Source organism: Monodelphis domestica, chromosome 4, assembly GCF_027887165.1.
Source record: "Monodelphis domestica isolate mMonDom1 chromosome 4, mMonDom1.pri, whole genome shotgun sequence".
Taxonomy (NCBI): domain Eukaryota; kingdom Metazoa; phylum Chordata; class Mammalia; order Didelphimorphia; family Didelphidae; genus Monodelphis; species Monodelphis domestica.
This window is the reverse complement of record NC_077230.1, coordinates 330,914,157-330,927,399: the sequence shown is the minus strand read 5'-3', so window position 1 is coordinate 330,927,399 and position 13,243 is coordinate 330,914,157. Positions and strand designations below refer to the sequence as shown.

Here is a 13,243-nt window from a genome sequence, read left to right as displayed (position 1 = left end):
GTGGGGTGGGGGTGGGGGAGAGAACTACCCATACCTTTGTCCTTGGGCAAGTCATTTAATTCCTCAGTGTTCTAGGCAACTATATAAGACACTATAAGAATAAGAGAGCACGATAGCCTACATTGGTGGAGGGAATATCCTCATCCATGAGTTTCCATCAACAAAATTAGAGGTTTAATCCTTATATCTATCCCTATTCCATCTTCATGCCCAGCATATAGTACTTGATAAATAATCAGTGCTTAATAAGTAATTTTTGGATTAGATAGAATTTATATTTAAGAAGCAGCATAATAGATCAAATAATAGGCATGGAATCAAGAAGATTGAAGTCCAAACCCTGCCAGAGACACTAAATAGGCATGTAGCCCAGGGCAAATAATTTTACTCTATATATTTCAGGCTTCTCTTTCAGTCACAGATTCTTATCCCCATGATTCTCTTTCCTTGTTCAATAAGCAAATTTATAGAACCCAGAGCATAAAGTACTTGGATAAGAATTCCTTATTTAATGAGATCTTTTATTTAATGATTAAACAATGGCTAAGTAGTTAGTTAGAAATCGGGGTAAGACTAATATTTTATGTTATAAGTCACAATAAAGTCAAAATGTATATGTGGCCTGAATATTAAATGTTATTTTACTTAAAATTAGCAGAGAACAAAATCAGGTTCTTTTCACAGCTACAGTTATAAGAAAAACTCAACCAAACAAAGGACAGAGGTGATGACAAAAGATAAACAAACCCCTTCAAAGCCATTGAAAAAGTTCTAAATTAACAAGATTATTGCCACTAGGGTAAGAAGGGAATCTGTCCATTAGGAAAACATCACTACAATGAATAACTTTCATAACAGTCTGATATCCAAGATGTATAGAAATTAACACAAACATATGAGATTAAGAGATATTTCCAATTGATGAGATCAAAGGGTATGAACGAAGAATTCTCCAAAGAAATGCAACATGTTCACAGTATTAAAAATTGCTCTAAATTACTAATAAGTAAATGCAAATTAAAAAATAAAACTAGGTTTGACCTCATATTCAGAAATAGTAAAGATAAAATTGCAAATAATGAGTACTGGAGGAATTGTATCAAGATTGACAGGCTAATACAGTTTATGGAGCTATTAATTTGTCCAGCCACTCTTTTACAAATTGTAATTCTGGAAGAAAAAGAGTGGGAAGTGGGGTAGAAAGGGAGAGCAAAAGAAAAGAGGATAGAGAGAGTGAGAAATAGAGAGAAAGGGTGAGAGAGTGAGACAGAAAGGGAGAGAGAAACAGGGAGAAATGTAAGAGAGTTAGAGAATAGGTGAGAGAGAATGAGACAAAGAGAAATGGAGAGAGAAACAGAAACAGTGAGAGAGAGAAAGGGTGAGAGAGAAAGAGAAAGGAAGAGTGAGATAGAGAGAGAGAAAGGCTGAGAGAGAGAAAAGGAGAGAATGAGAGAAAGGGAAAGAGCAAGACAGAGAGAAACAGAGTGAGAAAGGGTGAGAGTAAAAGACAGAAAATGAGAGGAAAAGAATATGTGAGAAAGAAAGAGAGAATGAGATAGCTAGAAAGGGAGAGAGAAACAGAAACAGAGAGAGAAAGGGTAAGAGAAAGAGAGGGAGAGAAAGAGAGAGAGTGGGGGGGAGAGAAAACTACCCATACCTTTAGACCTAGGGATCCTATCTCTAAGCCACCTCAAAGAGGTCAAGAACATGTAGTTCACTCAGTGATTAGGGGATATCATAGTTATGGAGTACAGAGCAAGGAGAGGGGAAAAAAAGAGATTAGGCATTTGAAGATCTTACTACCCTCTAGTGGCAAAAGGCTAGAGTACAGTTATTTAAAAGATTTGTTTTCATTCTTCATTGCAATAAATTCAATCATCTCCTGGGAAGAGGATCCTCAAATTATTTAGGATGTGTTTCATATTTACTGTCCTAGGAACATGTTGTTTCTCTCACTTGGAATGTAAGCATCTTGAGTGGTCACACTGTTTGTTGTTGTGGTTGTTATTGGTGGTGGTAGGAACATATATCCTCAGTACCTAGCATAGTTTTAGGCACATAATATATGCTTAGTAAATGCTTGTTGAGTGAAGGATTAAGTGAATGAATGAATCAGATCACCCTGTGCATATGTGCCTAAGAAGGCTGGTAGCTCAAACAAATTGCCACCTGGCAGCTAATTCAGATAATGCACTCAGCAAATTAAACTGGCTCTTTGACACAGTTAACATGTTTTCCTTTAGGTTCAAGAAAGGTTCGCTCTCTTTGTTAAAAGGTTCTTCTTTTCCTGAGACTAAAAAGTATCAAATTCATAATTAGAGCCATAAATTTCCTTAAGGAAATTTAAATCCCATATTGACAGATGAGGGGGGTAAGATCTCAAAAGGGAAACACTAACAACTCCCAGAAGATTGTTACATAGGAAAATATTTGCATTGCTAAATATTGAATCTAAGAAGCTTGACTCTTAATCCAGTAATATTTCCATAATAAGAGAGGAATACTGAGGTAGAGATGTAATTATATCGTATTCTTGACTGGGCTAAAAAAGTTAATCTTTTGTATTTAAACAAACACCCAGGGGGTTTAATGGAAAGAGAGTAGGACTTGAAGTCCATAAGAATTGATTTCAAATTTGGCCTCATGCATTTACCAATTGTTTGACTCTGGCCAATTCACTTAACCTAGGTCAGCCTCAGTTTCCTCAATGGAGATGATATGAATAGCATCTATTTCTCAGGGTTGTTATAAGGATCTAACAAGATGATATTTGTAAATTGCTTAATGCACTGTCTGGCATGTAGTAAACATCTCATAAATGCTATAACTTTTATTTTTATTGTTATATTTATTAAAGAAAGTATTATAGGAGTCATCATTTCAGAGTTATATAATATTATGTATTTTATACATAGGAGTTATATAGTTATATATTATATAAGATTTAGAAATTATTACATATATTATACATAGGTGTTATATATTAATATATTATGAATTATATATTATACATTTTATAGATTGGAGTTATATATTAATATATGAGTTACATATATTTTATATGTGGGTTATATATTATATAAGATTTATTCATTACTATATATTTTTAAAGTTACATATTAATATATTGTGAGTCATTATATATTACACATTTTCTATGTAGAGTTATATATTATATATTAGGAGTGATATGTTAAAATATATATGTTATGCATTATTTTTGTTATTATTGTTGTTGTTGGTAGTATAACAGATAATCAAAGCCAAGAAGGGCTAATTGGCTTGTCCAAGGTCAGACTCAGTTATCAACTGATCATGGATTGGAGCTTTATTTCTCTGAATCTATAACCAGGGCTATTTCAATAATATCAGCCTGGGTTCCTGAGTTCTTAATTTTTGAGGGGAGGGAGAATGGTTTGTGAACATTTAAAACTGTTTCTTTTGAGATGGCTTATTTTCCTCAAATCTTAAAGCAGATTGTTTATAAGCCAATGCTATAACAGGAGGTCCTAAATTCTGGGCAAGGGTATATGCCTTCCAAAGTCCCGTGATAAGCCTGGCTCTCCCTCCTCCCTCACCACATACTTCTTTCTCTAACCCTGCCCTTACCCCAGTGCTTCTTGACAGATGGTTCCGGATTATTTAGGCTAAACCCTCAGGTGCCCTTTACAATTAAGGATAATTTACGCAGGAAATGTTTCATTTACATAGATCTTTGATGGAGAACGGGCACGCCTGGACTCAGGATACATCTGTCAAGTCCATATTTCCCTCCGACACTTCTCCTCGCTAATCTCTGGGCACGGAAGGTGATGCATAATTCACAAGCACTCAAATCACTGCCAAACTCTTCCTTGTGTTTTTATTAGCTCAGTTTCTCATACTCTAGATAAGACGAACCTGTGAAAGCTCTCCCACAAGACCCAGTCGTCCCCGAAATAAGGATTCTCGGCGACTTCCACCATCTTGTGGCCAAAGTTAGGAAGTGCATATTCTTTCGCTCATACGGGTATCCAAAGTTATTTTTCTAAGAGAGCAGATTCGACCCAGTTTTCTAAACAGAAGTCAGTCAGTAACCATTATTTCTTAGAAGGAAACAAGTAGTTACGAGAACATATTAAGACAAAGATCTATCAAATATATGGACAGGATCAATGTAGGAATGCATACATTTCATTTGCGTTTTGCAACAACAATAGTGGGCGGTAGTGCTCTAGGCATTATTAGCTCCATTTCAGAAGTGAGGGAAAAGGCTAGGCTAAGTAATAATATGACTTTTATGTGTCAGAGGCAGTATTTTCCATTTCCATGTTCACTCCTCCATCTACATATCATCCCGCCTTCTGAGCATTGCTCTCACCTTGTTATCAATCCATCCACAAAATTTTACTGATCACTCACTGTAAAGAGACACTGTGCTAGGTCCTCTGGCGAATACAGAAGAGCAAACTTCAGTGGGTGAAATGAAAACCAAGAAACACTGCAGATGAATGAAAGAAGTAAGCTTGGAGAGAAATTCCTCTAAATTAGCTATTTAGAAGCCATTGGTGACTTTTGCTAGAGTCTTTTCCATAAAGTGACTGCTAAGAAAGCCAGGATACACATCTGAGGAGGTTTGTGTGACAAGTGAGTGGTGAGTTGGTTGAGAAAGTTTCTGAGAGCCTTTCTGAAGCTGAGATCATGTAATCTTGTGTTATTAATATACTGAGCACCTACTAAGCATGAGGACAGTATCTCTCCTCTCAAGAAATACACAATTTTTTTAAGGAGGTAAATCTATTACACACACACACACACACACACACACACACACACACAAAGTTAGAAAAGTTAACCAAATGTGCCAAATGTGTGGAAGTGACATCAAATGAAACTTGAGACCAGAAAATGGAGAGAATATTGTAGACTATAATAGTAGCAAAAAAAAGAGGGAGGAGCTAGATTGTCTACATGGATCCTTTGGCCAGCTGCCCAGAATCCAAGAATCAGTGCCTAATGACCATCTCTATAGGTTTAGAGGAAGAAGTCTTCCTTCCAGAGATGCTACTGATAATTCTGATTAAAACAGATAATTTCTGGTTTACGAGTGTATGGTGATTGTCCAAGAACAATATAATTAATTACAAAGAGGCTTATAGCCAGGAGGTTGTTTAATACTGAATTATTTTATCCAGCCACTATGACTCATCCATCTACTGAAATGTCAAGGGGTCATGGAGAGAGTAGACACAGCTGTGAAATTATAGATCCTGAAGTATTGAAGGCAGGTTGGCTATATAGGGTAGACACAGATCATTAAACTTCCTGAAAGCCAAAAAATAGATGAAAACTTTTCAACTAACAGTATCTATTATAGTTATCAGTATTTGTGTCTTTTCTGAAAGTTCCATTGGTTCAGGGACCAAGTGTTGTCTAGAATTAGTTTTTGCTTGACATTTAGAATATAGTAATCACTTTCAATAAATCTTTGTCCAAAAAGTTTGAACTTGCTGTTCCTGGAAACACAGGGAAAATGGGGTAGATAAAGATTAGAGTAGCAGCCTAGAGTATATAGGATCTAACTCTATTCCTGAATTGTCAATAGACAACATAGGGTCCTATGACATAGATCAGTGTCTTTCCCAATGCAATGTAATTACACACATGCTTCTATCATTTTCATTCCTGTTACAGACTCTATGATTTATTTAGCAAGTGTGTGCAAGATGGATTAGATGGCTAAGAATAACCAATAAAACAAGGTAAGAGTTGATGAAGATTTATTTTTTAATGGTTCTAGTAGGGTTGGAGAATAACAGCTGATGTGAGAAATAGAGCAGAGTTAAAGTCAACTTGGTGACTGAAAGACAGTTTTAACCTGTAGTGAACAGCTTTAAGAAGAAATATTCATCATCCAATCATTCTGGAGGGCAATTTGGAACTATGCCCAAAGGGCACCAAAAGACTGTCTGTCTTTTGATCCAGTCATAGCACTGCTGGGTTTGTACCCCAAAGAGATAATAAGGAAAAAGACTTGTACAAGAATATTCATAGCTTCGCTCTTTGTGGTGGCAAAAAATTGGAAAATGAGGGGATGCCCTTCAACTAGGGAATGGCTGAACAAATTGTGCTATATGTTGGTGATGGAATACTATTGTGCTTAAAGGAATAATAAACTGGAGGAAATTCTATGGGGGCTGGAACAACCTCTAGGAATTGATGCAGAGTGAAAGGAGCAGAACCAGGAGAACATTGTACACAGAGACTGATACACTGTGGTACAATGGAATGTAATGGACTCCTCCATTAGTGGCAATGCAGTGATCATGAACAACTTGGAGGGATCTATAAGAAAAAACACTATCCACACCCAGAGGAAGAACTCTGGGAGTAGAAACATGAAGAAAAACAACTGCTTGATCACATGGGTTGAAGGGATATGGTTGGGGATGTAGACTCTAAATGATCACCCTAATGCAAACATCAACAACATGGAAATAGGTTTTGATCCAGTACACATGTAAAACCCAGTTGAAATGTGTGTCTGCTATGGGAAGGGATGGGGGAGGGGAGGGAAAGAATATGATTCTTGTAACCAAGGAAAAATGTTCTAAATTGACTAAATAAAATTCTCCAAAAAAGAAGAAATATTCAAATTCTGTCTTTATTACTCATTAGCTCTTGGGTAATACTTTTCTATATAATAATAACCAAGACTCTAATACCTGCTTCACAAGATTGTTGTAAAATTTGAAAGTACTTAAATGTTACTTCTACGATTTTACACATTCTGTGTACAATCCTATTATCTTATTATTGGATATGTGGGCTGGGGGTCAGAAAGGAATCATTATGCCTACAAAAATGAATAATTATTGAATTATTAATTTCCATAGAACCATGAAAGGAGCCATTTTTGTACCAGTAGGGGAATTTCTTCACTGCAAGAGTTCCATCTCCAGAAAGTCAAAACTATGCTTTTTCAAAATTAAAAAAAATCTAAGGATTAAAACACAACAAAATATATAACAATAAACTATTTTTCCTTTTCACCTCCTACCACATATTTTCCTGCTTCTATGACATTGCTCTTAATGTTTACCACTTTCAGTAAACCTCCTCTGCTAATCTTCACTTTTCCAAAGTATATCCTTCTAAAAAGGGTCACATCTAATGCCATCTCCTTGATATTCTATCTTATTCTATTCTTGATTCTTGATTCTATCTCATTTATTCTATATACCAGGAATTAATCCATTAACCAAAATCAACTATTGGTTATGCATAGAGTACAAATGGCCCCTGCCACTCATGTTCTCATAATTTATTGAGATACCATTTAAAACTAAAGCATGATGCCTGGAACACTTTGGACTTCACTCATGGCTCTTATCACATTCTATTTCATATCATACTTATAGATATATGCCTTATTTTTCCTATAAGATTATTATAAGGGCAAAAGAAATGTCTTTTCATTTTAAAATTTTTTTAAAAATTCTTAGCAATTAGTATATAATAGGTCCTTTAACATAATTTCAGAATTTAATTTAATAAAATTATTGGTCAATAGTTTCCAGGCAGCAAAATGTAATATTTTTTCTATATCAATAACTACAAGATCCTTACTGTACAGAATGATCCACCTTTCTAAGGTTTTCCATTTGTACTGCATGGATTACCAAGGGTTGACTTTAGTCCATTTTTCTTTAACCATTTTCAGTCATATGCATAAAAATACAAACGCATAACTCTTTGAAGAAAAAAAGCTATAAAAGGCAATAAACACTGAGAATGTGAAAAAGCTCATACACTTACTAAGAGGTCACCTAAAACTAAAAGATAATTAAAGCCAGAGTTACTCAATATATGCTATCAGACACAGAAGTTGTCTGACCACCAGCTCCCTCAAGGACCACATAACAAATAGGAATGCTAATTTCCAAGTGTGGAATAGAATAACCAAGCATAGTATATTTTCTTCCTTAATATTTTACCAAGACCAGCAAAGGAGAGGATGCGTAAGACTCTCTTCCCCTTACCCTTTATGTGGAAGATGCTAGTGAATAGCTATGTTATTGCTATGGTTTTTAATATTTCCCCCTCAGATATTCCATAAAAATCCCACATAGACGTCGTGTACAACTTGCCAGAATTAAATACATCTATTATAAAGTGTTCCAATTTGATAACACCACATTTGTCAGTAAGGCCTTGCAGTGACTGAAGGACACAAAGAGGTTTCAGAAAAAAAGGTTCCTTGAATTAAGCCAGCAAACATGTCTCTTGACATGAAGACCATGTGCCAAATACCTTGGCTCCACACAAAAGACAAATAACAGTCTGACTCACCTTCAGAGGAGAGATATGAGACTGCAGGACATATCCATGCACATTTTCTATTTGTGACAGGTTCTTCTCAGATACGTGCACAAGTTCAGGTCCTCTCACTTCATGCGTTAGACGAGGTAAAGTATGATCATGTGGAACATCTTCATCTTGATAGCGATACTTCTGGGAAAAAAGAAATTGGCATCAGTTCTGGGAAAGCACAAAACTGAAAGCCACAAATCATGCATTTATTGAGATCTGACAGAAAATCAACAAGACAATTATTTTTTTCCCAACAAACATTGTTTACATTCTCAGGTGGAGGCTAGCCATACTCCAGGACAAGCTCTTTGGATATTGAACATGATATAATTGGTTTCTTTATCATATTACATCATGCAGAGGGAGTTGGTATATTGAAAAGAGAGCAGGACTTGGAGACATGAGCTCTTCATCAATTAGGTCCTAACTTCTAAACATGCGTGCATTTGTCACTTCAGATAACTCACTTTGCCTCTCTGAATTCTCATCTTGGGCAAAACCAAGATAACATATTTTACAGCGCAGTGCGATGAATGAACTTTGTACATTAAAGTATTCAAAGAGAAATACTGTACTCTATGAATAAACAAGAGTAGTCTTTGGTCCATTTCTTACCAGTTAATAATATATGTAATAATATAATATACTATTATTACTATCCATTTTAAATCCTTGCTAATGATCTCTGACATTAGGTACAAAACACATTGAGAGAGACAGGAGGTGCCAGGGAATTAAAACCAACACAATCACTATCTTCCATCAGATCCTATTGGGTACAATGCAGAAAACTGAATCCAAGAGTCTTAGAAATAGCCACAGTACTGTTTCTATATCAGTTGCTATAGATATTTTTGAAGGAAGAAATTATTGTAGAAAAAGGGCTCATCTTCCTCATTACCACCAGAAATAACTACTGACCAAATGTAACCAATAAGCAGATAAAGGAGACCAAAAATTATAATAAACCTCCATTCCTGTTCCTAGACTATCCTTCAGAAGAGTTATCTAGTCATCAAAACAATTTGGTACTGGCTAAGAGACAGAAAGGAGGATCAGTGGAATAGACTGGGGGCAAGCAACCTCAGCAAGACAGTATATGACAAACCCAAAGATCCCAGCTTTTGGGACAAAAATCCACTATTTCATAAAAACTGCTGGGAAAATTGGAGGACAGTGTGGGAAAGATTAGGCTTAGATCAACACCTCACACCCTACACCAAGATAAATTCAAAATGGGTGAATGACTTGAACATAAAGAAGGAAACTATAAGAAAATTAGGCGAACACAGAATAGTATACATGTCAGACCTTTGGGAAGGGAAATACTTCAAAACCAAGCAAGAATTAGAAAGAGTTACAAAATGCAAAATAAATAATCTGGATTACATCAAATTAAAAAGTTTTTGTACAAACAAAACCAATGTAACCAAAATCAGAAGGGTAGCAACAAATTGGGAAACAATCTTCATAAAAACCTCTGACAAAGGTTTAATTACTCAAATTTATAAAGAACTAAATCAATTGTACAAAAAATCAAGCCATTCTCCTATTGACAAATGGGCAAGGGACATGAACAGGCAGTTCTCAGCCAAAGAAATCAAAACTATTAATAAGCACATGAAAAACTGCTCTACATCTCTTATAATCAGAGAGATGCAAATCAAAACAACTCTGAGGTATCACCTCACACCTAGCAGATTGGCTAACATGACAACTATGGAAAGTAATGAATGCTGGAGGGGATGTGGTGAAGTGGGGACATTAATTCATTGCTGGTGGAGTTGTGAATTGATCCGACCATTCTGGAGGGCAATTTGGAACTATGCCCAAAGGGCGATAAAAGACTATCTGCCCTTTGATCCAGCCATAGCACTGCTGGGTCTGTACCCCAAAGAGATAATGGACAAAAAGACTTATACAAGTATATTCATAGCTGCGCTCTTTGTGGTGGCCAAAAATTGGAAAATGAGGGGATGCCCTTCAATTGGAGAATGGCTGAACAAATTGTGGTATATGTTGGTGCTGGAATACTATTGTGCTAAAAGGAATAATTAAGTGGAGGAATTCCATGGAGACTGGAACAACCTCCAGGAAGTGATGCAGAGAGAAAGGAGCAGAACCAGGAAAACATTATACACAGAGACTGATACATTGCGGTACAATCGAAGGTGAAGGACTTCTCCATTAGTATCAATGCAATTTCCCTGAACAATCTGCAGGGATCTAAAAAAAAAATACTACCCACAAGCAGAGGATAAACTGTGGGAGTAAAAACACTGATGAAAAGCAACTGCTTGACTACAGGGTTGGAGGAGATAAGACCGAGGAGAGACTCTAAATGAACACTCTAATGCAAATTCCAACAACAGGGAAATGGGTTCGAGTCAAGAACACATGTGATAACCAGTGGAATCATGCGTCGGCTATGGGAGAGGGAAAGGTGGGGGGTGGAGGGGGACGGAGGGGAGGAAAAGAAAACTATCTTTGTTTCCAGTGAATAATGTATGAAAACGACCAAATAAAATAATGTTTAAAAAAAAAAGAAAAACAGAAGAGTTATCTAGATAAACAATTCTTGTAGAGAATGTCCCAAGAAATCATATAATTATTTCAGTAGAGGCAGAAAAATCTTTTGATTAAATACAACATCCATTCCTAATAAAAACAATAAGAGAACATTGAAATAAATGGGACATTCCTCAAAATGATGAAAAAAAATCTATCTAAAAACCATTTGGGAGCATTATCTATACTAGAGATAAGCCACAAGATTTCCCTATAAGATCAGGAGTGAAGCAAGGATGACCATAACACCAACTATAGAAATAAGAGGAGAGGAAGAAATTGAAGGAATTAGAAGAGGCAAAGAGGAAATAAAGTAATCATGCTTTGTAGATGATATGATGATATATTTAGAGAATCCTAGAGAATCAACCAAAAAACTTACTGAAAAAAAAAAACAAATTTAGCAACGTTGCAAAATATAAAATAAACTCAAATAAATCATCAGCATTTCTTTATACTACCAATAAAGCCTAACAGCAAGAAATAGAAAGGGAAATCCTGTTTAAAATGACTGTAGACACTACAAAATACCTTAGAGTCTACCAGCCACGACAAAATGAGGCAGTATATGAACACAATTGACTGCTTGTGGGTATGCAGAAAATTTCATTAATAAAAAGATAATTCTATCCAAATTAATTTAACTTTTAATTACCATATCAATCAAAATGATCACAAAATTACTTCACAGAGCTAGAAAAAAATTATAACAAAATGCATCAGGAAGGAAAAAAAATTCCAAAAATATCAAGGGAATTAATAAAAAAATAAAAGAAGGTGGCTTATCAGGACTAGGTCTCAAACTGTACTACAAAACCCTCTATATAAAAATTATACATCATCAAAACAATCTAGTATTGGCTAAGAAACAGAGTAGTGAACAAATGAAATAGATTGGCATGCAACACACAGTGGTAAATGACCACAGTAACTTAATATTTGGCAAACCCAAAGATGCAAACTTTTTAAAAAAATTTTATTTAAATAGATGATTTAGAATAATTTCCCATGGTTACAAAACTCATGTTCCTTCCCTCCCCTCCCCTCCCCTAGCCCCCTCCCATATAGGACACATAATTCCACAGGGTATAACATGTGCCATTGATCAAGACCTATTTCCTTATTATTAGTATTTGCTCTAGGGTGATCTAAGATCCAAACTTTTGAAAGAAGACATTGCTATTCAATAAAAACCACAGGGAAAACTGGAAAACAGTATGGCAGAAACTAGACATAGGCCAACACCTAATGCCATATATCAAGGTAAAATCAAAGTGGATATATGATTTAGATATAAAGGGTGATGCCATAAACAAATTAGAGGAGTACAAAATAGTTTACTTGTCAGACTTCTCTTAAAGGATGAATTTATACTCAGACAAGAAAATGAATACTATCACATATAAAATAGATAACTGACTGCTTTAAATTAAAAAGGGTTTGCACACACAGTATCAATGCAACTAAAAGTATCAAGCAAACAACAAACTGGGGGAAATCTTTCTAGGAAGCATCTCTGACAAAGGTCTCATTTCTTAAATATCTCTAAGAAAATAAAGCATAATATACAAATGGTTAAAGGATATGAAGAGGCAATTCTCAAATGAAGAAATTAAAACTAATTTAATGATATGAAAAAGTCCTTAAACCACTATTAACTAGAGAAATACAAATTAAAACAACTCTGAGATACCACCTCATACAGCTCAGACTCGTTAACATGACAGAAAAGGAAAAAGATAAATGTTGGAGAGCAGGTGGAAAAATTGGGACACTAATACACATTGTTAGTGGAGCTGTGAACCAATATAATTTTTCTAGAGAGTAATTTAGAACAATACCCAATGGGCCATAAAACTATGTATACCCCTATTAAGTCTGTACCCCAAAGAGATTAAAGAGAGGGGAAAAGGACTTGTACAAAATATTTGTAGCATCTCTTTTCAGGTTGGCAAAGAACTGAAAACTGATGGGATGTCTATCAATTGAGGAATGGCTGAACAAGTTGTGGTATATGGTTGTAATGGAATACTACTGTGCCATAAGAAATGACAAATATGATAACAAAAAACCTAGAAAGATTAATATGAACTGATAAAATATGTAGTGAGCAGAACAAGGAGAGCATTATATACAGTAAGAGGAATAATGTATGATTATTAACTCTGAATAACTTAACTATTATCTGCAATGCAAGCATTCAGGACAACTTCATGGAATTTAGGATTAAAAAAAAAGATTATCCACTGCCTTAAAAGGAACGGATAGAGTCTGAATGCATGTGATTCTTCTCTTTATTTCCTCCATAAATTTTTTCTCTAGT

The 13,243-nt window shown here is 35.3% G+C and overlaps 1 protein-coding gene across 21 annotated transcripts in view; it reads right to left on the bottom strand.

Moving 5' to 3' along the window:
* DLG2 (discs large MAGUK scaffold protein 2) overlaps positions 1 to 13,243 on the bottom strand; it is a 2,177,398-nt gene that overhangs the window by 1,345,607 nt on the left and 818,548 nt on the right. For 12 of the 21 annotated variants that reach the window (XM_056825173.1, XM_056825188.1, XM_056825178.1 and 9 more), the window contains one exon: positions 8,332 to 8,493. In XM_056825173.1, coding sequence (XP_056681151.1) covers positions 8,332 to 8,493 — 162 coding nt within the window. The remainder of the gene's footprint in view (positions 1 to 8,331; positions 8,494 to 13,243) is intronic. The other 9 variants (XM_056825175.1, XM_056825190.1, XM_056825199.1 and 6 more) reach the window with 1 other exon arrangement.